General features: G+C 40.8%; 1 protein-coding gene across 1 annotated transcript in view; it reads left to right on the top strand.

Moving 5' to 3' along the window:
* LOC134212404 (protein yellow-like) overlaps nt 1-27919 on the top strand; it is an 87956-nt gene that overhangs the window by 22578 nt on the left and 37459 nt on the right. Inside the window, exon 2 of the mRNA XM_062690232.1 lies at nt 15493-16442. Within this exon, the coding sequence (XP_062546216.1) occupies nt 16166-16442 (277 nt within the window). The 5' untranslated portion in view covers nt 15493-16165. The remainder of the gene's footprint in view (nt 1-15492; nt 16443-27919) is intronic.

The raw sequence follows: 27919 nt of genomic DNA, 5'->3' as shown, positions 1-27919 counted from the left end.
TACTATTGGAACGATCGAAAACTGTAGACTTGCAGTTGACTATAAAATAAAACGGATTCTTAATCTTATTCATTTTAATGAGTCTACAACATTCCAAGTTTTACTTGGCCTGCTTTCAACTGAGTTCTAGTAGCATTTCCACAGTTATGAATTGAATTAGATAGGGGAACTGCTCCTGGATTTCATCTCATGGCTCCGATTTTCATCCCATTAAAAGCAAAGCAAGTGAAAGGTATTTGATTTATTTCTCATTTTTATGATTTTTTCAGCAGTGAGCATGCATGTTGACAAAAAGAAGCGACGAAATTGGTGCCGTATTTCTTTGTTTCGCGATGAGATGAATATATGTTCAGTGAGATGGAGATCGGAACAGTGCCCCTACCTGCCATAGCGAGAATGACAATTTATGTGTATCTTTTGTGGCAAGTATATGGGGAAGGTTCCTTCATCAGTGCTTCCACCTGGAAAAGTTTAGAGAAAAAGTCGAACCACGGAAATTTGACATGACATGATATAGAAAATGAGAATTAAAATGTCTCTAGAACGTTATAGAAATTTGTTTGTCAAACAATTTTTAGTTTGTGGGGTTAGAAATTCAACAATCTTAAGCATTAACTGCTTATTCGAAAAAAATATAAAAATCAAGATATCATGTCTATTTTGTGTGCTTTTTAAATTCTAACCCCGTAAACCAAGATTTTTTTGGGAAACGTCCTTAATTTTTGTTTTATAATAAAAATATACTTCATTTTCTATACCACACCGTGTGAAATTTCAATGATTCTATTTTATCTCTCGATGACAGCTGGTGGTCTTCTCCTCCACTATTGAGTACATTGTAAGCATGAGTTGAGAATGCATCGCACCGGAAAACATCCTATACTAGATCAAGAATCGAAGAACTACTATGAATTTAGTAGAAACTGCAGTCTTTCTATACGCGCATATTCATGAAAAAATCAGAGAGGGCTGTTGAAATCGCTTAGTAATGAAATCAAACTAATACTCGGAGGACAATCGAATGTTTTAAAGTGATGCCTTACGTGGTGCGTAAAGGGTGAGCCCCCAAGTTAGACTCACATAGTATGACTCATACGGGATGAGTGCCTGTGTGAGCGTGAATGAGCGAGTACATTAAGTACTGCCTATCCCCCAGAAGTAATGCTGGGAGACAGTTCCTGGGGGAATCAGGGTATTAGTAGAGAGGGTAACTCAAGTAACCTTCTGTTGCTTGGGTGGGTTTAGTAAGTCCGGCGGGCCTTCTGCCTTCCGCGCCAACCCCACTCTCTGAGTGATAATTTCAGGTGTCTGTATGCAGATTTGCCTTCATCCCTCTATAAAAACAAAAAAGTGATGCCTTTGTGGGTGCTGAGCCTATTTTATATTAATTGAAAGTAGATTAAGGAGTGAATTTCAATGGGTTTTACCTCCATGCATAAGGGTCCACAGTATTGTACTTAATCGTGAATGGTTCTGTAAACCATAAAACCTAGCTGACCAAAGTTAAAAGATGTACTAGCCCTCTAGCAAAAAGGCAGTTCTCATAAGCTCGCAAATATCTTCACTAGGAATGACTCATGCAAAACTAATTTCACAAGAATCATAAATAATTCGTTCTAAATGTCGGTAATAATAAGCTGTTTTGGATATTGAAGGCAACAAAATTTTATGATGATTTTTATTGCCTTGGTAATCCCGAGAATTCGAAAAAAGTACCTTTGAAAATGTATTGTTCATTTCGTGCATAAACCGAACAACAAGCCCGTCGTCGTTCGTTCATTCAACAACTTGTGATTTAGCGCCGCACCGACTTTGTAGTGGCAGCTCCAACCGGGTGGATCAACCGATCGATCGACAGCAATTCGCGCCCGATTCCGACCCTTTTACTATGCGCTGTGTTGTAGTCCTAATTTCACGAGCGCTTGACTGTTTTCAATGACCCGAAACCTGTTTCCTTCGAGTAGGCGCCGCGCTCCGTCATACCACCACTGTAGATAGTGGGCATACGGCGTTGCCAATGAATCTCAAATTGTGTGTGAGTGGAGTTTTTAGGTGGATTTGAATTGTTGTTTGATTGGACAAATAATGCATAATATTTTTGCATACAGTAAAGTAAACAAGCCATAGGCATTTAATACGCTAAATGGTGCCATCACTTATTGCACAAGCATGTGCTCACAAATTACGTAATAATTCATAAATCTCAAGTGATCGATGCTTCATTCCAATTCCCCAGATAACAACAACAATACGACAACACGAAGCAGTTGCTTTGTCGCCTGTTGGGCATTGTAGAAACAGGTTTTAATTACTATGCTTGTTTCGGGCACCTTGACTGATAATCCGAAAAGTGATGTCACTCTGCATTTAATGACGATATTTATTAACCCCTGCTGTCTCTGGTACGTGCAACTTGTGTCTGTTCTGTAATTCACGTCGATCCCGTCCGATATTGCAATTAGAACCTAGTTGGCAACGGCAGCGTTACGCTGAATACGAACCTGCAAAAGAAATATATCTTTGTTGGCATTGGACAGTGTACCCCAGTTCCTTCGAACATTGCAAGCCTGCAGCTGTAGTGGAAGCATACAGCCAGCTGGTTTGTTCGTGGCCTTCGATCTATTTTATTCTGTTCTGCTGGATATTATTTCCGCAAACCTTCCTTTCGCCGTTTGCGATAAGTTAGCAGCACATTAAAACTAATACTTTTCGCTAAACTTTTTGAAAGGACATAATTAACATTTTTTTATGAATTAATTTGAGTACTGCAGTCAAAAGCTTTCATATTGGTCTGTTGATTGCAATACCTAATCTAATACATGAAAAAATGTTACTTAGGTCCTTTTAAAGGGGCCCTCCTTAGCCGTGCGGTTAGACGCGCAGCTACAAAGCAAGACCATGCTGAGGGTGGCTGGGTTCGATTCCCGGTGCCGTTCAAGCCAATTTTCGGATTGGAAATTGTCTCGACTAAATATAAAAAGTATCATCATGTTAGGCTCATGATATACGAATGCAAAAATGGTAATCTGGCTTAGAAACCTCGCAGTTAATAACTGTGGAAGTGCTTAATGAACACTAAGCTGTGAGGCGGCTCTGTCCCAGTGTGGGGACGTAATGCCAATATTGTAGATCCAGTTGAAAACCGAACTGAGCTCTCGCGACTATCACATTTTCCCCCAATTCCGAATGCCGCAACTGCATCGCGAGTGGTGCGCATGATAGCGCACGGCTATGACATAGATGCGCACTACTCGCGATGCAGTTGCGACATACGGAAATGAGAGAAAATGCGATTGTCGCGAGAGCTCAGTTCGGTTTTCAACTGGATCTACAATAAGAAGAAGAAGAAGAAGGTCCTTTTAAAAAGTTAAGCGAGACTTGATCAGCAATTTTCGCTTTTTAGTAAACATTTTATCGTTTAATACAACGAGTACTGCACCCAACGCATATTTATGGGTCCGGGGGTAGTGGAAGATACTGAATAGGAGTATATCACGTTAGGCATAAGTATGTTAGGCATGAAATTACCCAAAGAGTAACCCATTACAGAATTATGCCGAATGTCCATTATGCCTAACGTACATTATGACGACCTTTTGGAGGCGCTAGTGTGTTTTTAAAATTTGATAACCTAACTACTATGTACACTAATATTTACATTACAAATTTGATAACCTAGATTGGAACTAGCGCCCTAATTGGAGCCTGATCCGAATGCAAGCAACGGACCCTAAACTTTTCTTTACGGTGGACCTCGGATATTCTTGTCCTGGGAGGGGTGTTGAGGATCATCCTCAGGAATTTGTTTTGGCCCCCTTTGAAGTTTGAGGTGGTGGGTTTTAGCGCAGCTCTCCCAGGCCGGCATGCCGTATTCGATCACAGGGAGGATGATTTGATTATAGACAGCAATTATTTTTCAGGGACAATGACGACCAACGGTTGATCAAAAGGTACAGTAGTTTCAACAAAACGTTACACTTCGTCACCGTCTTGTCAACCTGTTGCCTGAATAAAAGCTTGCTGTCAAGGGTCAAGCCAAGGTAGTCGGTCTCATTGGCCTATTCCACAGTCGTGCCATTGAGGATGATTTTACAGTCCCCAGGCGGAACATGTTCAGGGGATTTAGAGTAGGGGAAAATGATGACCTGGGTCTTCGTCGCGTTGATACAGATCTTCCAGCTGGTGAGTTACTCTGTCAGGGCATCCAGGCCTCGTTGGAGTTTTGCCACTAGCGTTCTGATCACTCTACCGTTGTAGACGATGGAGGTGTTATCTGCGAATAGAGACAGAATGCCGCCTTCTGAAGGTTCTGGCATGTAGGAGATTAACAGATTGAAAATCAGGGACCCGAGGATACTGCCCTGGGGGACGCCTGCGACGATGTTGTGCGCATTGGAACTTGCTCCGCTGATTGAAACCAGGAATGTCCTTGCCGACAGGTAATTGTTGATGATTTTCACCAGGTAGCTTGTAGTTTGTAAACCAGGCCATCATGCCATACATTGTTGAAGGACTTCTCGACATCGAGTAAGGCCATGGCGGATGTTTTGAGCATGAGCATGAGCACGAGCATGATTGACCGCCCACGGTTGCTACTCCGTTATTGCCAGGCCAGCTGTAATTACACAGAGAACCAATAGATAAAGTTTGGGACTAACATCATCTTCAATGTGTAAGAACTGGTGACCTAAAAATAAGCAATACCAGCACCGGCCGTGTTCGAATGCAGGTCAATTAAGGAATAGGTAGGAAATTGTTGACGTGATACTCGCTTTGATAGAAGCCAACGAGTTATCTGCACTTCCACGAGAAATAACTGGGATGTTGGATATAAGGGGTAGGGAGTGTGGCAGGATTCGTTTTGGTAAACGGTCTGCCGTGTATAGCGTGTAGTTTTATTTAAAACAAAAATAATCGAAAAATGCTAAATATTTTAATTATCGACCGCACTACACGGATGCGAACTAAATTTTCACTTTCTGATTAACTTACTCACCCGCACAATGCAGAACAACATTTCGACGACCAGCCGATCGCTCTGCTTACTGGAGAATCTGAAACACGAGAAATCTCGCACTGAACTGATAAACTTTATTATCACCGCGCAATGCAGAACACAATACTTCGGCCGATCGCGCGATCGTTCTTCTGTCCAAAACAAGAGAAATCTAGCACTGAACTCCGAGTAAGGCCATGGCGGATGTTTTAAAGACAAACTTATTCCGTCTGAGGACGTTGGTAACTCGAGTCAGTTGGTGTACGGTTAACCGACCGCGACGGAAACCAAACTGTTCCTCGAGCAAGATGTTGAGATTTTCAGCAGACTCAAGTAACCGGTGATGAATAGCTTTTTTGAATAGCTTGGATAATCCTGAGGGAAGGCTGATGGGACGATATCTTTTGGGGGAGGAAGAATCGTTCCCAGGCTTCTGGATGTGGTGACTTTCGCTGACTTCCAGGACGATGGGAAGTAGCTGAGGTGGAGACACTGATCAAAGATCAGCGGGAGGTGCTCAAAGAACGGAGCACTCATGTGTTTGAGCTCGAGATTCAGGATATTGTCGAAGTCTGGGGCCTTCATGTTCCTCGATTATTTGATATAGGCCGTCAATTCGCCAGCTGATATCTCCAACTTCTCCGAGAAGTCGTTGGGAATCAAATGGATGTTGTTAGCATGCTCGTTGATGGCTGTTTCGTGTGGGCTGACGATGTTCTGCCCAAGATTGTGTGAGCTGACGAAGTGACGACCCCTTCTCTGCAGGGGTTATCAAGCGATCCTTAGAGCCATTATTGTCTAGTGGGATCAAAGGTGGAATTGCTGAGACTTGGATTTTAGTATTTTGGTCATTTTCCAGAATGGCTTAACATAATCTGGGAGAGTGCTGGTCTTATTCAAGAAATCGTTATTTTTGAGGTCCACCATTCTGGCCTTGATAATTTTTGTGATTCGGTTGCAGCGTGCCTTAAGCTCAGGCAGTCCAGTACGCTGAAACTGCCTGCGAGTGACATTCCGCAATCTGCTTCAGGTGTTTCAGGCCGCGCCTCGTAGTCGACGTTTTTGTCCACGCACCTTTGGAACCGGTCCCAGTCGACTCGGTGGTAATTCCGCCACCACCGGATAGTGATTCGAACTGAGCTCCTGGTAGACGAGCGGCTGCGAGATGTGGTCGTTCATGTTGGTTATGTATAGGTCAAGGGTTGCGTAAACACCGGACCGACTCAGCCGAGTGGGGCAATCCGGGTTCAAGATCGTGTAGTGGCCTTCTTCCATGTCGTTGCTCGAGATGGTTCCGTTTCGATTGCCGCGACTGTTGCCCCAGGCTTGATGTTTGGCATTTAGGTCGCCGGAAATGATATACTGGCCATGCCTCCGCGTAAGCTTGACGATGTTCCTTCGAAGGGCAGCCGAGGATCCATCGCCGGCTTTGGCTTGCGTTGGACAGTATGCCGCGATAAGCGTGATTGTGCCGACGGAAGTGGTCACTTTGACACCGATGGCCTCGATCATACTCAGCTGGAAGCTTGCCAGCAGGTGACAGTTGATGTTATATCGAAGTGCGATGGCCACACCACCTCCCCTGGACGGCCGGTCGAGTCGCACGATACGGAAGTTCGGGATGTGGACGCTCACCTCCGGTTTAAGGTGCGTTTCAGTGATGAACGCCACGTCGATCTCATAGTCCTCGAGGAAATCAGCCAGTTCGATGCTTTTGCTCCTGAGCAAGCAAGCGTTCCAGTTGACCAGGCCCACCCTAGCAGCCATTTCAAATAATGAACATGCCAAGAGTGAACACTTGGTCGAAACGGGTTTTGCAGCCTAATGGAAGCCTTCTCCCGGATTTTCAGGAACTCGGCTCGCCTGAGTAGCCCTTTGTAGTAGCCCGATGTTTGTCGCCAAAGTTGGCGCACTTGGGATGGGCTCCCTCCATCTTGTCGCACTCGTCAGTTGAATGGGGTTGCCACACTTGTTGCAGCGCGGCTGCATGCGGCAGTTTCTGGTTCCGTGCCCGAAGTTGAAGCAGTTGGTGCACTGCGTAACGTCGCGGTGCACTGGGTTATATCGCTTCCAGTTGATTATCTCAACCAGCTTCAGGTCCTTGAAGGTGGTGGAGCCATGCTTCAGGTGGACCAGTTAAAGCTGGTCGCGATACCTTCTCGTCTTGTTCAAATTAACGAGCAATTTTGTGCACCGCGACTGGCTTGAGTCCGCTACCTTCCAACTCCTGGATGAGCTAATTTTCCTCCATGTCATTGAGCCCTCGCAGCAAAACCTTGAGCGGCTTCGTAAGTTGCGACGAGACAAACGCATGGAGAAAACAGAATTGCGAAATAAAAATCCTATTCGACTAGATGCTGATGTCATATTAGAAATTTAGTCGAAAGAAAACCCTTCCGCACGTGATGGCATATGAGCAAATCAATCCACGCTCCTTTTGCCAGGGGAGATCAGCTTCCATACCTTCCTCAATATTCAACTTCGTGGTATTTATGAAAGTGTCGCTAAGTCGGTTGCCCCTGCCCAACTTCATCCTCCCCTAGGCACGGCCAGCAGTAGTACTCCTCATGCTTTTGTAATTTTTGTCTTTTCTTGATTTCTGAAAACATTCTTTTTCTGCTTCTGAAAGTCGCTACTTGGTAATTTTTTCCGTCATCGTTAGTCACTAAGTCACTATGTTGAACGGCATTTATCGCTACCAGATCTGTAATGGAATAGGTGCAAGGTGCAAATTTAAGGTAAACCGTATTATGGGAATTTCAGTTCATAATTTCAGTTCATATTATGGGAATTTCAGTTCATAACATCAATATGATTCGCTATATGGACACTAGAGGGGCGTCAAAATCATTATTCAAAACAAATTAATTACCAATACTTAATAAAAAAATAGACTCGTTTCTAGCACGATTGAATTAATTCTTCCTGTTCTGGCTCAAGACTTCAAGGAAGTTAGAAGTTTATGTTTATGTTTATTGTAGAGATTCATCTGACATTTAGTGGTCTTAATGAATATGGTAAATTTTAAACAAGTATACATTAAACGATTACAATCTTCTTAAAAAGGTGGTCAATGGTAAGTTATAATCAAATAGCCTATAAATGCTGTTAAAAGCAGCCGCAGCAGCACGGAAGGGTTCATTCATACCATACATTCGATTACGTGGAGAAAGGTGCAGGAAATCTCGTTGACGCATTATTCGTTCCGGAGCATGAATAAATATATTTAATATTTAATCTCATGAGAAGTTCCGGAGAGTCAATTTCACCAGTCGCGATTTTGGCTACGAAGGCAACCTGCGATCTATTCCTTCTTATTTGAAGAGTGTCAATACCAAGTAGTCTACATCGATCCTCATATGCGGGAAGATGAGCGGGATCCCTCCATGGTAGGTACCGAAGTGCATAACGCACGAATCTACGCTGCACGGTTTCTAGCCTTGAGATCCAGACGCTATGATAAGGGCTCCAAGCTACAGCACAACATTCAAGGATAGAACGAACTAGAGAGCAGTACAGAGATTTTAGGCAATGAGGGTCCCGAAAGTCTTCAGATATTTTGAAAATGAATCCGAGTTGCCGATTAGCTTTTGCGATGATGTCGTTATAGTGCGGCTTGAATGTCATGTCTTGATCCAGTGTGACTCCTAAATCCTTAATCTTATTCACTCTCTCAAGGGTAGTACCAGAGATACAATAATCAAAAGCTATCGGCTTGTGTTTCCGGTAAAAGGAAATAGCATTACATTTTAGAATACTGAGCGCCAGGAGATTAGCAGAGCACCAGTTCGCCATTCTATCCACACGCGATTGCAGTTCTTCATAATCCTCGATGCTGTTGATAATCATCTGTTAACATCATCTGCATAAAACAAACGACAACCAGGAGATAGCAGTCGGGAGAGTTCGTTGATAAACAGCGTGAACAAGAGAGGCCCCAGATTACTTCCTTGTGGTACACCAGAAGTATTGGAGAAGTATTCAGACTGTGAAGAACCGATTTTCACAGAAAGCAAACGGTTAGACAAATATGATTTGAGCCAGCACACTAGATGACGACTAACTCCAAGTTGTTCTAACTTTGCAAGCAATATTCCATGGTCGACGCGGTCGAACGCTGCTTTTAAATCCCTATAAACTGCATCAACTTGACCACCGGAGTCCATGGTACGAACACAAAGCGAAACAAACTCTATTAAATTCGTTTCAACAGAGCGCTTTGGATATAAGCCGTGCTGTGCAGTAGAAATGTACGCTTTACTGGCACTGAATAAAACGTCATTCATGATCTCGAATACCTTGGAGCAAGAACATAAGGCTGTGATGCCTCGGTAATTTTGTACATTCCTTTTGTCGCCTTTCTGTAAACGGGAAACATGTGCGACATCTTCCATTCATCAGGAAACTTTCCCTCCTGAAGCGACAGTGTGAAAATCCTGGCTAAGTGGGTAGCCAGCGAGTTCGAACAATTCTTGAGCACAGAAGACGGAATACCATCCGGGCCGGCAGTGTACGAGCTTTTCAGTTTTCTGATGGCTGACAGAACGGTCTGCTCATCGATTATAAACGCATGTAAATCCAAAACATTTCTAGGCGTAAACTGATTTGCAACAGCTATTTGATCGGCGGTGGCCCTGGTGGCATTGAAGGTACTCAGGAAATGTCGAACGAACAAGTTACACTTTTCCAGCTCTGAACTGGCGGTTTCTTCTCCCAGATGCAAGCACGAAGGCAGACCTACTTCCTTTCGTTTGGAGTTAACGAACGACCAAAAACTTTTGGGATTTCTACGGAGTGATGTTTGCGTTCGAAGCACGTAGCGACGATAAAGGAATCGATTGTATACACGATATGCAGTACTGGAACGGTTGAACTCCTGCTTCGTAATCAGCGTGCGATTCTTGCAGTACTGTCGCAATGCTTTTGCCCTACTTCGCTTTAGCCGACGCAGACGACTGTTCGACCAGGGAGGCTTAGGCTTCGGACGACACAGGGGCACGTGCTCCGCAATTATACGACGAATTTGACGAGTGAAATAATTAACAGCATCATCTACACAGAGGTCAAGCTCGATGGGTGACCAGTCAATACATGAGATAGCATCACAAATACTATCATAATCAGCTCGGCGGTAGTCGTACATTTGGTGAACGTCAGAAGCATCGTCAAACGTAAACAGGCCCGGAAGGTTGACGACTATGTCCAGAGCAGGATGGTCAGCATCCAGTGAGATGAGGGGTTCGATGGCTTCGGAAACGGTGCTGGTAGATTTAGCTGGATCGTTGGCGAGGACGAGATCCAGAAACCGACCATTTCTGTTAGGAACTCCATTGAGTTGAGTCAAGCCATTAAACGAAAAACCATCGACCAATGCAGAGCTACTGGGTGACAAAACAGATTGGGGGTTCACATGCATAAACCCATCGTCCGATGCAACCCATTCTAAGTTCGATTGATTATAGTCTCCTAGTTGCAGGACGAAGTCATTGAAGTCAAGGTTGGAACTAATAGAGCTTAAAGAGTTCATGTGATCCCGAATGCAATTGATATCGCTACGCCGGTCTGGAGGTAGATATAATACTCCTATGCTAACCAATCGATTTGTCGTAGAAATTCTAATCCATAACTGCTCCAATGCTATTCTTGTCAATGTAGAGTCAACGTAGCTATTCCAGCGTGTTGAGACTGCTATCAAAACTCCTCCTCCGCGAGACTTAGTGCTGTTAGCTGAATTACGATCTGTACGGTAAACAGCAAACTTAGAACCGAATAGCTGTAAGCCGAGGATTTGTTCGTATAGCCAAGTTTCCGTCAAAATAATTACGTCGTAGTCACATTCACTAGCAGTCAAAAAGAAAGAGTCCACCTTAGTAAGGAGCCCGCGCACATTCTGGTAGTAGATGCGCAAGGGATGAGCAGGTAATTCACTGGACGAAACGTATCCTCTAACCAGCAGGCTATCGTTAGAAACGTTGGATGATATAGCAGGCTGTTCGGGCTTGGAATCAGTGTCAACTGGCTGGATACTGGAAGTAACAGACGTTACCGGAAGAGAATTGTTCGGGACGATATTGTACTTGCCTGCCTTGGAAGCCCTCCGTGCCGGACTCAATTACAGGACCGGGATGACTGCGGAGCGCTGGCAGGATTGGCTCGACTGTAATGAGCGGATTGAGGGCTTCCATTGGGGTAGCAGGCGTGCATCCCGGTGAACGGTTGGTTATTGGCATTTCAGACGTGTTATTAAACGGCAATTCCGACGGTAGAATGGAATCTTCCATGGTTTCACTAAAAACTGGAGAACTTTCAGACAGAAAAGCGTTCATTGATGGTTGATACTTGCCGGAAGCCCCCGTCTCCAATCCCAAACACAGGACCAGGACGGCTGATGATCGTAGGCAGAAAGGGCGCGACTGTATTGAGTGGATTAGGAGCTTCCTCTATGCTTGTGGCACTTATGCGTCCTGGTGACAAGCTGGAGGCATTGCCAAAGGAAATTTCCTCAGTACGGTTAGCATAAGTTTGTTTCGAAACCCGGTGAGTAGATGTAACGGGGGCTCGGAAGATTCCGTCTCCCAACTCAAACGTAGGGCCGGGATGACTGAAGATCGCTGGCTGGGGAGGCTCGACTACGATGAGAGAGATAGGGACTTCCTTACGGCTTGTGGCAAGTTTGCATCCCGGGGAGTGATGCCGATATTGAAGAAAATTTACTCCATCAGCAACACTTCGTCCGATGAAATATCCAGTGGGTTGTTGAATTCCGCAGCAGGCCTCGGACGCCAAAAATTTTCTTCAACTCTGTCGTCAACAAACTCTTTGAATAACACTCCTCTAGGCCATATAGATGAGGACAGGGCTTTCGCTTTCAGTTCGAAATCCATTCCGATTATGAAGGAAACAAACGATAGTGTACTGATGTCCTTTCCTTTGGCAACTAGTCGAGTAACTTTCACATCTTCAGTCCCAAGACGCTTTTTATAAGTTTAGTGCACGAGTTGCACATCCAAAATAGTTGTTTATTTTTCACGATTTCTTCGAAAATATCCGCTGCTATGCCACAGCATCGGGGGTGAAAAATAGCTTTACAAAAGCGGAGACGAGCCAGCCTTGGGCTGAAAGTCTCTTTAATAAAGATACAAAAAAAAAAAAAAAAAAAAAAAAAGCTTTACAAAAGCCTTGGCACTCCACTTGTATTTCACCGATATCACTGGCACATGAACTGCAAACTAATGACATTCTGCTTTTCGATTTCGATAATCGCACAGATCGAACACTGTTTCAGGAGCAGACTGCTTGTGGTTGTAGGTACGGTTGCCGAGTGAAGTGCTATTAGCGGACAGTGACGAGTTTAAACACTTTTTCTCGCGCCACGGACTGCGATAAAAAATTATGTTTTACGGGTTTTATCACGGTTATTAACTTTAAAACAATGAAAATTTTAATTCGACGCGGTACACAGTGATAAAAAGTTCAGTACGATGCGAAATTCAACGTAAAATAGTACACATCACGCGGTGAAAAATGAAAAACAAATTCAGTGCGTATACGAAACAATAACGAATCAACAGGATACAGTAATTAACTAAGTTTAGAGCCGACCCGATGATGTTTATTGCGGTACGCGGTACGTGTTAAAATTCGAGGTAGTAAAAATTGAAAAAAAAAAAAAAAACAGTTTTATCCACATAGCGGCGATGATGCATCATATTGAAAAAATCATATTAGAAAGGTCCAAAAACCATTTTAGGGGTCTAGATCGCTTTTTGCCTTTCTCGTACAACTAAGTTGTACCGAAAGGCTATCATTTCACTCCGATAACGAAATTTTTATAGAAGCCTCTGAGAACCATAGTATTATATACCAATCGACTCAGCTCGACGAGCTGAGCACATGTCTGTCTGTCCGTGTGTATGTATGTGTGTATGTGTGTGCACAAAAGCTATAAAAAACATTAGACATCTTTTTGTATAGTAATCCTTAACCGTTTCATTCGACAGAGGACAAACCCTTGTTGATCACTATTGAATTTTATAACGATCGGTCATTGCGTTTAAAAGTTATGAAGAAAATGGTTCATCGAACCATATAAGCTCCATATAAGGTTGGTGTCTCAACTAAATGCGAGAAAGGCACCACCAACGCTAGGTGGATTAATCTGGGTTTTTATATCATTTTTCATGTTTTTGCATTAACTAATATACATTGCAAATTCATTTGAAAAAACATTTTTGAAGCAATCGTTGAAATAGTTTGGAAATTTTCTCGATGTTCACTCAAATTCAAATGATTTTAAATTCCCGACTTTTTCTCGGTTGTCCCGATTTTTCCGGTTCATTGGACTCTCATAATGAGTGAAAACTTTCTGTGAAAAACAAGCAGCCGCTGTGTACTGTCTCACATACGCTTGATATGTGTAAGGGGCAAGCCAGAGTAAACGCGACGTGCGATGCGACGCGACAGTGCAATTTGACAGCCTGCTGATAATTATTGTTATTCTTTTACGTGAGTCGCGTCGCATCGCTCGTCGCGTTTACTCTGGCTTGCCCCTAAGTGAGTTCGCCTCGAACTGTCAAAGTCCCTTCGGGTCGCATTTGATGTATTTCATTTATTTTAACAAACTTGGCCAACCTACCCCAGCTCTGGGGTTGTTTGGCCGATTTTTCCCGCCGCATTGATTTGTTCATTACTTTTTTTTTCTGATTATTCATTTCATCGATGAAAAAATTCACAAATGTACTCAAGACATATATGTTTATGACAGTAGAACCGTTTCCGAAAAGTTAAACCAGAAAGAGTACAGACATTCCGGTCAAAGCCCAGATCTCCCCTATGTTATTTCTCAAACAACTGGTTCAGTAGTGAAATCAACACCTGAATGCAATTCAATTGATTTAAGAGAACAAATTAAACGTGTACCAAGTCAAACGGTTTTTAAAGAAGTGTTTAGACGTAAATTCACGTAGTTTACTAAATTTATGTGAACTCTATAACCCGGCATTCTAACCATATTAAAATGAAAGAAAAATTGCCACATGATTGTTCCGCTCATATGGGTTGCCAAGATCTTTGATCTTGTTGTTCGATGCATGATTCGTGAAACACTCGCGAGGAATGATAAATAACTTTATTCTGCGGAGGCTAAGCTGTGTCTAATCGTGACTATAAAAGTAAAATTAAAAATTCATCACCTTGCTTGCTAACCTAGTCAACCGATCGACGAGTGGCTGAAAATAGCTCCTCCAAGTCAAGTATTATCCAAACCTATCCTAGCGACACTTTTAAATTTCTTTAACTCTTTATAATAGCAGGTAGGTACATATGGCAGGCATAAGAGTTAGCTCCAAAAACTGAAAGAGAACGATTCAACGCAGAAAAATATCAGTAAAAGCAGACGGGAAACCCGAATGGTGAATTAGCAATGCCGCATTAGGGTGACTCATTGATGCGTGGTCTTTTCCAGCAACAACGAGCAACAGTATTCTTGGAAAAATGAGTTTTAGTCATATATGTTTTTATTTTATTTTATTAAAAAATCAGAGAGAAACAAACCAAAATACGCATACAAGATACAAAGGAAATTTTCATACAAAATAGAAAGGAAGGTCAGTAATAAAATAGCCTAGAAAAAAGTACTAAATTATTCTCCTTAGAAATTTTTAAATAGGGTAAAATGACCAATAGTGGACCCCCTAGTAGCGAAATTTTGCTCTTCTTGTCATAAGGAGTATAAATTTTCAACATATTAATTCTGCTTGATATCAAACAACAAGCTCTGCATCCCCTCTTCACGATACATACATAAAACACCCAAACACACGGCGTTATTCGTTGAAATTAACATTTTAAAATCTAACTGAATTCGCCCTATAGTAGACCCCCTGGGGGTCCATAATAGGAAATTGCTTTCCTATAGTCGACACTTCATTTGATTTTCATGTCCCGTTTCGGGACGTTCTTCTTCCCTATTATGGACCCCCCAAAATATTCCTATAATGGACACTCTGGTGTTTATTTTTTAAAGAATTGTAAAAAATCATCTAATTTCACTTTCCATAGCATTTCCAATGCATGTAATCAAATCATAGGATTGTAAGGTAGGTTCTCCCGATAGAATTTCATAGCAAAATGTTTACATTGTGCTGTAATAATGCAAAAATGGCAGGAGGGTCCACTATTGGTTGGGGGTCCACTATTGGGCACTTTACCCTATCTTTTATAACGTCTCTAATTTTTTTTATGAAAAATATGAATTTTAATGGAAAATTCTGTATTTAACAAACATGATAATAAATCTGGAAAAGAAAAATCTTAGTATTAGTTAATTCAGACTCCCGCTTTGATTGCTTCTTTTGAACCACATGTAGAGGAAAATCTTCATATAACATCAATCCATTCATTCCACCATAAACTGAACCACCCTAATCATTAGTTGGCGAAAAAAGTGGTTAACCTTATGCATACTTTTTGTTCCTTTCTTCCTTCCCACAATATAGCCCACAGCGAATCCAACGTCGACGACAGCGACGCCGATAGTGCTGCTTGGTTAGGCAGTCCATTCTAGAGGAGCCCCAGCAGAAAGCCTTACCGACTCGATCTCACGAGACATATGAGGGGTGCTCCAGCGGGCGCAGTTAGTTTGATTCAGTGCCTCTCGGCGAGCACATCGTTCATCGAGTCAACGCGGGGTGGAAGCGACGATAGACCGAATTGCGCTTTTGCATCTCTGGCAAAAGTAGGTTCCAAAAATCTTTCCGATTCGCTATTCAGTGGGGGGCCCAAGAGCGCGGTGCGTGGGAAAACGATCGAAGAAAAGTGTGTTCATTACGTAAGCCGTGAGCAATTAGTGTCGTTACCTACAGCTGGGGAGTCATTTTGTGGTCGGAACGTGAGATTCGGTGTGTTGGGTGTTGGTGTTCTCCGTCCGGCTCAGTCGCACTGGCGGGTTGGTGTCGCCGCAGGTCAGAGTGTATTCGGTGAATTTGCGTGTGCCAGTTCGATAATAACCTACCCATCTAGTGACGGTGAAGTGATCTAATGTTTGCGGCTCGACAGGTCGTTTGAGTGCGAACTTGAGCCACGTGAATCATTACGCGCGTCTACGCCTAACCTGTCCGAAAGGTGTTGCGGGTACGAGTTGAAACCGAAATCAATTCGCTCGCAGGGAAAATGGCTGTGCTGGGCCTGTTGCAGGTGCTGTTTGGCGTGATCTTGGTGTTCCGGCCCGCCGTCGGTAATGATAACCTCCGGGTGGCTTACCAGTGGAGCCAGATTGACTTTGAATTCCCGTCCGAGGCCGAGCGGGCGAATGCCATTGCCTCGGGGGATTACGTCGCGGAAAATGTGATTCCGGTCGGACTGGAAGTCTACAAGAGACGCCTGTTTCTGACACTGCCGAGGTGGAAAACTGGAATTCCCGCTTCGCTCGTTTACATCAATATCAACGGTGAGTTAAAGAGATACACAAGTTTGTTCTTTTATTTTATTTGATGAATGAGATCACGATGCTGTGGGATTTGAGTTGAATTTTCAACTAGGTGCTCCCAAATAATAAAGGCATCAATTTGGTAAACCCATAGAAAGAAACATACATATTCTGTGAAAAAATATTTTCCTTGGACAATTGAAATACATTGAATAAGATTTACTACTCTAACGATAGATATCCTGGGGTTACAGAAAGCCCGACGATCATCAATATGTATCTACATTTCTCAAGTGGGAATTTCTCATGCAAAAAAATGTTGCCTAAAACAAACTTTCAAAAACACGCTTTTAAATGGTTTACTGAGTTAAATTATGGTGATTGAATTTGCAAAATTGTTTTTCTGATCGGATTTGGAGATTAAAAATGAGAATCACATCATCGGTTTTTAATCGCCAATTGTATTCAAAATCAACATTGGGCAGGTTCATATTGACGAATTGATTTATAGTTCTGTGCTGAAATTTCTATATTCGATTTAAATATTTGAATTGAATTATAAGATACGACGAATTGAATTGGTAAAGAGATTCGTTGAATGGGATTAGTTATTCAGAGTTTTTACGACTACATGGATTTTGTGATTTTTCGGATTTGGTGCGGATTTAGTTTTAGGTAATAATTTGATAATGGAAATGACGGCTTTGGCAGGTTTTGTTCTATTATTGTCAGGGGCGTTTTTGTTGACAAAATTTTATGAAATTTGGCCACAATATTCTTTGATATGCAAAGATTGTTTAGGCCAAATTTGAGCATAATTAAAAACCCCCTGACAGTAATAGAACAAAACCTGCCGAAGCCGACATTTCCCCTATTTAAGTTCCATGTTCTATAAATGGGGCATTATTCTCGGCAACAAAATGTCGTTGCGAATAAAATTCAGCAAATGTCTAACTATTTCTACATGAACTCCTGGAGAAAGCATTCGCAAGAATTGAAGATATATCTAAAAAAAATCGTACTTATTTTCGCAGAAATTTCTGGAAGATTTTTTGCAAAAAATGTAGCTGAAATTTCCAAAAAGAATTATAATTTTTTGGATGAAGATGTGCGTCGCCGCCGCCGACAGTTTTTGGCGTTACGCCGCCCGCGGCCAGTATTTTTTCATCGGCGGGCCGCTGTTCTAAATCTTTCACGCCGCTGATTTATAGTTTCTTACCCGGTTCTAAAATACAGAGAAATTTTGAAAGCGTTGCTCGAGATATTTCCAAATAGTTTCCCGAGGAAGTATTTGATGAAATTGAGTACAGTTTCAAAAGGAAATTCCGAAGACAGTTTGAGGCGCTTCTTAAGAAAATTCTGAAGAATTTTCTAAGGAATGTCCGAAGAGTTGCTTGAAGAATTTTCGAAGCGTTTTTCAAGGACATTGCGAAAAGTTTCTTGAGAAATTTTGAAACTTATTCGAGAAAATTTCAAAACGTTCAACGAGGAATATCCGAACAGTTGACCGACGTAAATTCCTCAACAAAATTTTACAGAATCTCACAGGGAATATCCGAAGCGTTTCCCGAGGAAATTTCCGAATAGTTTTTCGTGGAAGTTTCGAGGCATTTTCCGAGGGAGTTCCGAGTGATTTGCCAAGGAATTCACGAAGAGTTGCCCATTGAAACTGCAAAGTGTTTCCCAAGAAAATATCAAAAATTTCCCGATGAATATCCGAAGAATTTTCCGATAAAATTAAAAAAAAAAATCCCCAGCATAATCCTTTGAGTTTTACGAAGGAATTTTAAAGAATTTTCTGAGGATAGCCGTTTCTTGAGGAAATTCCGAAAAGTTTCGCAAGGAAATAACGCAAAATTTCTAAAGGAATTCCCGAAGAATTATTCGTGAGGGTTTTGAAATTGATGTGTGGGAATTTTTAAAATGTATTGGTGAGAAAAGTCGCTCCTTTCAATCTTTCCCGTTTCCTCTCGTATACTCAAGAAGGCTTTCCCAGACGTTCTCCTTTTCAACATCTTTTCATATTGTAGTAAATGAAATACCGTTTTTGTTAGAAATAATTGATTCCAATGCAAACATTTATAGGAACTGTTCGTTCTTAATTTTCTGTTCCCATATTCATTTCGAATCAAAATAAAAGTATTATGCTTTAATTGCATTTCAATGTTTTACAGTATCTTGAATCTTAAAAATCTTAAAAATATGAGAAGAGTCCAGTAAGGCACAGAATTGGAAGAAAGGGGTATTGTCTTTAAGATAACAAACACCATCGTAGCAATTTAATCATTTAAGGCTTTTAAGAATCTTCAACCGCGAGAGCTTCACACTGGCCTATGAAGCGTTTTCAATAGACAAATATTAATTTCTGAAAGTTACCATGAAAACTGTCTCCTATTTCGTTTATTTAGCTTACATCTAAACAGATAACACTGAATCAAATATTTGACGCTGGAAGTTCTACCAGAAGTTCCTGTCGTGACCCGACCGAGATTTCTAGTCTCGACCATTCGTCGCAACAATACTCGGCAAACTGATTCTCATTTCGCTCTCACACGATCGTCCCGAAAAGTTTCTTGCTGGATGGAATCAAAATATCTTACAATCTAAGGTTACTCGCTACACGGTTAAACGAAATACCTATACTGCAAAAGTAGATTTTTTTATATATTGGATAATAACTGAATGCCAATAACACAATGAAGTAGAGTAAATATTTTTTCCGACACTTTATAGACCTGATGTTATCTACTACATTCTTCTTCTCCTCTACTCTACAGGAATGTAATGAACGTAAAATCCAAATTTAATGAAAAATTTAGGCAAAATGTTTGAAACGTAACACAATTATGCCAGAAAAGCTTCAGATCACCAAATTCAATTTTAATCCAATCCAATCCTAATACAATCCAAATCCAACTCAAATCAAACACTCAGTCTGAATCAAGTCGAAAAACAATTCATCAAATCCAAATCCAATAAAAATTAAACTTCATCCAAATCCAAATTTAATAAAATGCTCAATCACATCTAAATCCAATCAAATCCCAATCTAGCCAAATCCAATTTCTTATTCATATATAATCTTTATCCAATCTAAATTCAATCTTCATCCAAGCCAAATTTAATCTGATGCCAAATCCAAATCAAATTCAATCCAAATTCACTCCGAATCCAGCCCAAAGCTAATCCATAACCAATGCAAATACAATCCAAGTCCAATCCAACGTCCCTATTCAAAACCAAGTCCAATCGAAATCTTATCTCAATTCAACCCAAATCGAATTAAAAAAAATAGTCCAAATCAAATCCAAATTAAATCCAAGTACAATTCAAATCCAATCCAAATCGAGCCAAATCAAATGAAATTCATTCAAATTTATCCAATCCAATTTTAATCTAAATCTATTGCAAATCCAATGCAAATTTAATCTGAAACCATTGAAAATCCAATTCGAGTTCAATCCAATTCAAATCCAATCCAATTGAATTACTCATTCAAATCTAATCTTTATTCCAATCCAAATTCAATCTGAATTCAAATCCAATATAATCCGAATCCAATCCAAATCCAATCCAAATGTAATCCAAACCCAATCCAAACAAAATCTAGCCAAATTCAATCACTCATTCAAATATAATCTTTACCCAATCCAAATTTAATCTGAGTCCAATCCAATTAAAATCCACGTCCTATCAAATTTCAATCCAACCAACCTGGTACCTGTTTGGCTACAGCGTCGATACACCTATGCCTGGCGTATTGTAGAGCTCATCCCAATTCAATCCAAATTTAGTCCAAATCAAATCCAATCCAACACAAATCTGGCCAATTTAATGACTTATTCAAATCTAATCATCATCATCATTTATTCTGAATCTATTGCAAATCCAATCCGAGTCCAATGAAAATCGAGTCCAAATTCAATCCAAATCTCAATTCTAATCCAGATCCAAAAATTTTTGAGAGAATTCCAGGAGGAATTCTCGATGGAATTCCTTGAGCAATTCCCGAAGAAGCTCCAGGAGGATTTATCGAAGGAATTTTTAGAGGATATTCCGGAAGAATTCCCGAAGGAGCCCCTGGAGAAATTTCTGAACCAATTCCCGTGGGGATTCACGGAGGATATCCCGTAGGAGTTCCTGAAGGAATTTCAGGAGAAATTTCGAGAAAAAATCCTGGAGAACTTCCCTATGGAAGTCCGGGAGCCGAAGGAATTTCTGGAAGAATTCCCGAAGGTATTCCTGGAAGAATTTTCTTTTTCTTTTAAATTTAATGATTGAACTGTTACTTTTAAGAAGTTCATGAAGAAATTTCCGATAAATTTTTTGTAGAAATTCCTGGAAGAATTCCTAAATGAATTCTTGGAAGATTGTTGTTGTTGGAAGGAATTCATGGAGGTTATCCCGTAGGACTACCCAAAGATTTTTTTATGCATTATTTATGTGTTTTTTAACGTTACAGGCTCAAATTACCATCATCCAGTCATTAATGAAAAAGACAGCCACTTGCTCGTACCATCCCCCAGTAATAAAACCACCCAGCGAGGGGAAAAGCAGCTCCAGCTGGATGGGGGAAGTATTTTTGTTTAAAAACTACATCATCCAATAGCAAAGACATAATTATATCCGGTAGATGCTTCATTTGGTTGTATTTCGCTTTAGTTTTCAAAAAAACTGCCTTTTGCAACATTTATTCCCAAGAGGGGAAATCGACGATTTACTCTTACGCTCTCTTATATATAACAGAGCGTGAGAGTTCTCTGAATGACTGGATGACGGTAATTTGAGCCTTAAGTTCAACACGGCCCGAAGAAATGTCTGGAGTAATTCCCGGAGGAATTCTTGGAGAAATTTCCGATGGAATTCCTGGAGGTAGTCCCGAAGGATTTGCTGCTGGAGCTCCCGAAGGAACTTCCTGAAGAATCCCCAAAAGAACTCTTGGGGGAATTCCCAAATTCTGGAAGAATTTCCGAAAGAATTCATGGAGAAATTTCCAAAGGAATTCTTGGAGAAGTAACCGGACGAATTTCCAAAAGAATTCCTGGTGGAATTTTTGATAAAAAAAAACCCAGGTGAAATTTTCGATGGAACTCCCGAAGAAATTTTCGAAAAAAAAACCTGTTGGAATTCCTGGAAGAATTTTCGAAAAAAAAAATCCTGAAAGTATTCTCGAAGGATTGCCTGGAGAAGTTCCTGTTGGAATTGCTGGAAGAATTCCTGTTGGAATTTCTGAAGAAATTTCCGAAGGAGTTTTCAAAGGGATTCCATGATTAGGGAAGAGCACACTTATGTCCGAAGAAATCATCGAAATTTCCTTAGTAACTACTAGAGGATTTCCCGAAAGAAATACCATAGGGAAGGAGGAAAAAGTTTTGAAGGAAAAAATTCCAGAGGAATTCTTCGAAGGAATTTGCGGAAGAATACCCTACAGAATTCTTGGAGGAATTCACGAAAATATTCCAGGAGAGCCTTGCGAAGGAATTCCTGGAAGAATTCCCGTGGGAAATCGTGAACGAATTCTAGAAAAGATTCCTGTAGGAGTTAAAATAATAACTTCGCAAAAAAAAAAACATATTGGCCACGTCCGGAAGTGTAACCGGGAACCTGGTTCCCTCAGGGAAGTGGACAAATTTCGATTAGCGCCGAAACCGATATTGCGACATGTCAAACTTCATGATTTCGAAAGACAAGCTCCACAAATGAGTTTTTGAGAGATTTTGGACACATTGGCCACGTCCGAAAGTGTAACCGGGAATCTGGTTCCATCAGGGAAGTGGACAAATTTCGATTAGCGCCGAAACCGATATTGCGACATGTCAAACTTCATGATTTCGAAAGACAAGCTCAACAAATGAGTTTTTGAGAATTGTTGGACACATTGACCAAGTCTAGAAGTGAACAAATTACGACTAGCTCCGAAACCCATTTTGCGATGAATCAAAATTCACGAGATATAAGGCCAACAGAAGATATTTTAAAATTGTTGTCCGCATTGGAAGTGGTTCAAAAAGGTTCTCCGAAAGCTGTTTTTTTCAGGAAAGTGGACGAATTTCGATTAGCTCCGAAACCCAATAAGATGTATTTGGACATCTTTTTGAAACCTTAGCCATTGCCGGGAGTGTTCCCTGCAGTCTGGTTCTCTCAGGGAATTGAACGATTTTTAGTTGACCACGGAACCTATCTTGCGATTATTTCATTATTTAGAAAGATAAGCCCATCAGATGAGCCTTTGAGAGTTTTTGGACACATTACCTCGTTTGAAACTCGTGGTCTAAATCCATCCATAAACGTGACATAAAGTTTAAAGCGAATTCAGCAGCTAAATCCTCAGAAATTGGCCACCGTTGAAATCTTGTGCGCTATGTATCCGATTGATGAGACGCGGTATCACGTCGCGCCATTCATTTCTGCCCATTCTATTTGAAGAAGGCACTCGATTGCGCGGCCGGTAATAAAGTTAATCAGTTCAGTGCGTGTTGGCTCTTGTTTCGGACGGCAGAACGATCGCTCGATTTGCCGAAATTTTGTGTTTTGCATTGCGCGGCCGGTAATAAAGTTAATTAGTTCAGTGCGTGTTGGCTCTTGTTTCGGACGGCAGAACGATCGCGCGATTTGCCGAAATTTTGTGTTTTGTTTTGTTTTTCCTTCCTTGTTGACGGTTCGTAAGTAAATTGATGAATATATTTTATTATTTTTACAGCATATACTGTTATTGACAAACGCTCTATATTGTCGAATAGAGCTCCCTATTATTCACCTTTCCCACTAACACAAATTTTCCTTCCCGAGACATCTATGAAGGTAGTATGGGTTCCCTGCATCTTCACTAGTAGATGTTGAACTAACATTCCTTCCCTTCCTTCCGTGATTGTAAGGACGTGGCCAGGTATACAACTGCTACTGTATAGGAAAAGGTACTAATCCCAAGTACCAATTTGCGACAATATACAGTAGATTGCTCAATTGAGCATTGTATAGCCACCCACGATTTGTACAATCACATATGCTATGCTATGCTATGCTATGCTATGCTACATTACCTCGTTTGAAACTCGTTAACAAATTTCTATTTGCCTCAAAACCCACTTTGCGTGTTATAAAATTCCATGATTTTGAAAGGCAAGCTTAATATGGAGGTGGCTCTCGGAGGTGGTCAATGTATCCAAAAGCTCTTAAAAATTCATCGACTCCAGTCAGTTGGGAAAGAAGAGGAATGTTAGAGTGTAGTTTTGTTGCTACTAGAGACGGAGAAATCATCTGCATCCTCTCATTACCACGGAAAGGAAATTTTAATAACTTGGTAAGGTAGATGAACAAAAGTATAGTTCCAGGATTCACTTACAAATTATGTAGCCACATTATGTGATGTAGTCTTTTAGCCTTTGGCAGACCTCCTTTCTAAGGCAGAAGTGCTCCAAAAGTTGAGAAATGAAACAAAGATATGAGAGAACAATTGCAGAAATATGCGAATATGAAGCAGTTTATGATGATTGTACCAAATGCGGATGTCTGGTAGCAAGCTTATGTGAAATTTTTGAAAGCTTCTGAGAGTTTATTGCAGGCCTGCCCAACCTTTTCAAGCCACGGGCCAATTTTTAGAATTCACACTTGCTGGCGGGCAAAAAAATATTTTGTGCATAACTTTTTAAAATATTTTCAAAATAATGTTTTTTTTTTCGTTTTCTTTAATTGCGTTAAAACAATCTTTTTTGTATATTTTGTTTTCGTCGTTGCATTAGGGATCCATTTGAAAGAGAAATGAACAAGATTTCAAGTCATTAGATGTTTGGCGATATCTGCTAGAAAAGCCAATAAGTCACTCATCTATTCAGGATCATCCAGCTCGGCCAGTGGTTTTCCTTTATCTTGTAGAAATAGTGCTATTTTCTTTTCGAAAAGAATAAAATCTCTCAAGGATGGTACCAAAGCTTAGTCAATAAAATTTGCAAAAATACAGCAAGTCTCCGTATTCGGCTTTCATTTTCGTCAACATTATTTATAATTGGTGGGGGATGAGTTTCCCAACGTTAATAAAGTCTTATACTTGAGGAATATTGATCGTATTCGGATATCGATTTTTTTTTGTGGTTATGGAATGGCAGGAAAATATCGTCATAGCTATGTGATTGCGTTTTTCTTGCTCAAAATTGTCACAACGCCATTGTTCTTTCCTGTAATTGCTGGTGCTGTATCAATCTTAAGGTCACGTTTTCGAAGAAGAAAAAAGTTCCTTTACACAGGTCTTAACAACCCTTAGGTTTTCCTCGTTAGTTGTTTCTTGCATTGTGAATTAAGCTGCCAATACCTCTGTCATTCAAAAAGGACCATGAAGACAGCCACCTTTGAGAGAGTAGAATATGAAGCGACGGTTTTTTTTACGTTAGTGGCGATTCAAATATGACGTCCACTACTTTTTGAGATTTCCAGCCTCACCATCCCGCCTCTGTCACGCTTTTTTGGATACCTAATATATGCAGTGTCACAAAATCTAAAACCTTTTACATCATTGTTGAATGACCCCTTATGTAGCTTTCAAATCTTCTGCGAGAACTTTTACTCTTCACCGTGTTCCGCGCAAACTGAAGCTACAGGAAGGAGGCTTGTCGATGTCAACAACAATCGAAATGCATTGCTTAACAAGTTCTTCGTTCTGAAAAAAAAATCATCCGTTTTTCCAAAATTTTACTAACAGTTAAACTAGCCCGTACTGCAATTTTTGACTTCGTATTTGCTCGAGTTTAAAGAGTTTGTTCTGGATTCACTCTCCTGATGTCGATATGATCATTTTTTTGGCTACTAGACCATCTTTGGACAATAACAAACACATCATCAACAAGAAATGACATTCGTTTTGTTGTCGTTTTCTCATAGCAACGAGCTTTTTTGGATCTAGTATCTCTTTCAATTTTCTTTCCATTCCTCGATCTCTCCCTATCTCGATGGTCCCTTCAATATCGAGATGTGGAGAGGCGACTATATTCTTCAATATAGCAAAACGTTCCGGACAAATTAAGCAAACCGGTTTTCCTTTTTCCAACGTGAATATAAACTACTTTGACCCATCTTTATTGAAAACGCGATGTTCCACATCAACCTTTTGTGTTTGGGGATAACTTATGCAATTATTTCTAATTATGTAAAATATTATTTTTCTTTTCAAATTCAAATGAATAGTTTTGCAGCGCGAGCTTTGATTTAAAACTTACATATTGAATAATGAATAAAAATACTTCTGAAGTCGGGTGGAAAAGCTGGCGGGCCGATCATGAGGTTATTTTTCCTACATGCCGTGGGCCACAAAAAATTGAGCCGATGGCCGCATCCGGCCCGCGGGCCGTACGTTGGGCAGCCCTGGTTTATTGGAATGTGTGGGAATCACAAATATACGTACGTTTGCATAAAATCTTAGAAGTTAGAAAGAAAAAGTTTCTTGATTCTTGAGATTTCTGGAAAATCGTAAATAGAACTGAACTCCTACGATTTTTGAACGAACATGAGCTTCATTGATAGAATTCCTAGAAGCTAGTGATAATTGCTTGAAACCATCGAATATTCGAATCGAATACCAAAAAGTAGAGATGATGACGCTTCTTCCCTGGACATTTCATAGCAATCGGACGTAAAATGAGCCTACAGGGGGGATTTAAATTTTGATTTCTAGCTCAGACCGAAACGGGTTAATATGTTAGAGAAGCAGCGATTGTGGTGGTTGATTAAAATGCACTCTATATTTATTTTTAGTTTTTTAATAAGGCCGTTACAAAATATGTTCAATTTATTTTATGTCCGACAGCTCTTGGAAGATACGCGAGGGAAGGGACTAAAAAAGATAACAAGGAAACGATAAAAAAAAGTCCAAAATGCAATTATTCCATGGAAATGTTGAAGTTTTAATGGAAAATGATAGCATTGTTTAAAAAAAATGAAATGTAATGGCGTCAGTATCGGTCCAGGTCCAGGTGAAATTCATATGGATAGTGTCTGTAGCGAAGCCTAATATTTACATGACACTACAATATTTGTAGTTTGATAATTGATAATTATTATCATTGCACCAAAAGGTTTTTCGTAGTTTACGATGGGCGGTCGTGGCTTGTACACGCAAAAAAAGCGTTCCCGAATTCGTGAACCAGCAAAAATACACCATGATTTAATTCATAGATTCGGGAACACCAGTCACGATTTCCAGAACGTTCCAGAAAACGTGATTGTATTCCCGAATCCGTGACTGTTGTTCACGAAAAAATACACCGTGAACTCGTTAGTTCACGAATTCATGAACGCTTTTTTTGCGTGTACATAGCCCTTCTGATTTTTTTTTGAGGAAAAGCGTTGATTTTTGGGCATTATAAATGGAATTTCGTCAAGCAAAAGATGCTTTTTCCTCTCGCGCAGCTTATGGGCCAAACACAATGGATACGTTTGCGTGCGTTTTGACAGATTTTCAATGGGAAAACTGTCAAAACGCACGCAAACGTATCCATTGTGTTTGGCCCATTACTTCGATTCAGTTATGGGATTAGAATTTCTTTTAAGTCAGTAACACACCTTGAAAATGTAGATTTCGATAATAATTTTAAATTGATCTGTTTTACCACAATGAAACTGGTCCAGAATGTTAATGAGTAAATGAGGGCTCGTTCACAGATTACCGAACGCCAAGATTGTCAATTTTGTACACCCACATACTTCCTCGTTTACGCTTTTTGCAAATTGAAGATTTTATAGCTATGAACCATCAAGCACCATACAGTTTCTATAGCATTAAGTAGTTCGCGAATGGGCCCTAAGGTGCCGATTTGTTTCAACACTGCTAATCGCCATTGTATCAAACACTGATTTATTTTCATTATCATTTCAATGCGTCCACCGGCAAACAGATATCAATTGATAGCTCTTGGCTTGCAGGCGGCAGCTGCATAAGTTTCTGTAGCTGGCCTACCATATAGGCCTACGTGTTGGGCAGGGTAGGTGCAGCAAAACGCATGACTTGGGTTGGAACCCGATGCTTGAATATTTATCGAACGCTCGTCGAACAGAAAGGACAGCACCGAACTGGCTTGGTACCTCTATAACCAGTTAGATCGGAGCACAATTAATAGACGAACCGACTGGTTAGTCGGCTGGTTGGTGACGGTGGTTTGCCGCGTGGCGCAGAATGGATTGCCTTGAATGACTCTTAACCTTTTTTCCGACGTGGCTGGAGAGCACGTTGATTGATTGGTTATTTGTTTTCGAGGAGTACAATAGGTAGGGAGCTGTTCGATTTACAGAGTTCTTGATGCTGTTGAAGCTCTATTTCCGGAACAGATTCAGTTTCAAATGATTAAGTTGCCTTATTAATTGCACGTAAGTTCAATATCGATGGTTTTCCTGTCATCTGGGCATGATGTCATGAACACAGTTAGATCACTTCGCAGCCCATTCCACGATAAGGACGCATAGGTTGTAAACCAGCAGATGTTTAATCGATTACGTGGAATTTAAACATTATAGAT

The sequence above is a fragment of the Armigeres subalbatus genome, chromosome 2 (genome assembly GCF_024139115.2).
Source record: "Armigeres subalbatus isolate Guangzhou_Male chromosome 2, GZ_Asu_2, whole genome shotgun sequence".
In the NCBI taxonomy this organism is placed as follows: domain Eukaryota; kingdom Metazoa; phylum Arthropoda; class Insecta; order Diptera; family Culicidae; genus Armigeres; species Armigeres subalbatus.
The sequence above is the reverse complement of the archived record's forward strand: the minus strand, read 5'-3'. Positions and strand labels throughout refer to the sequence as shown.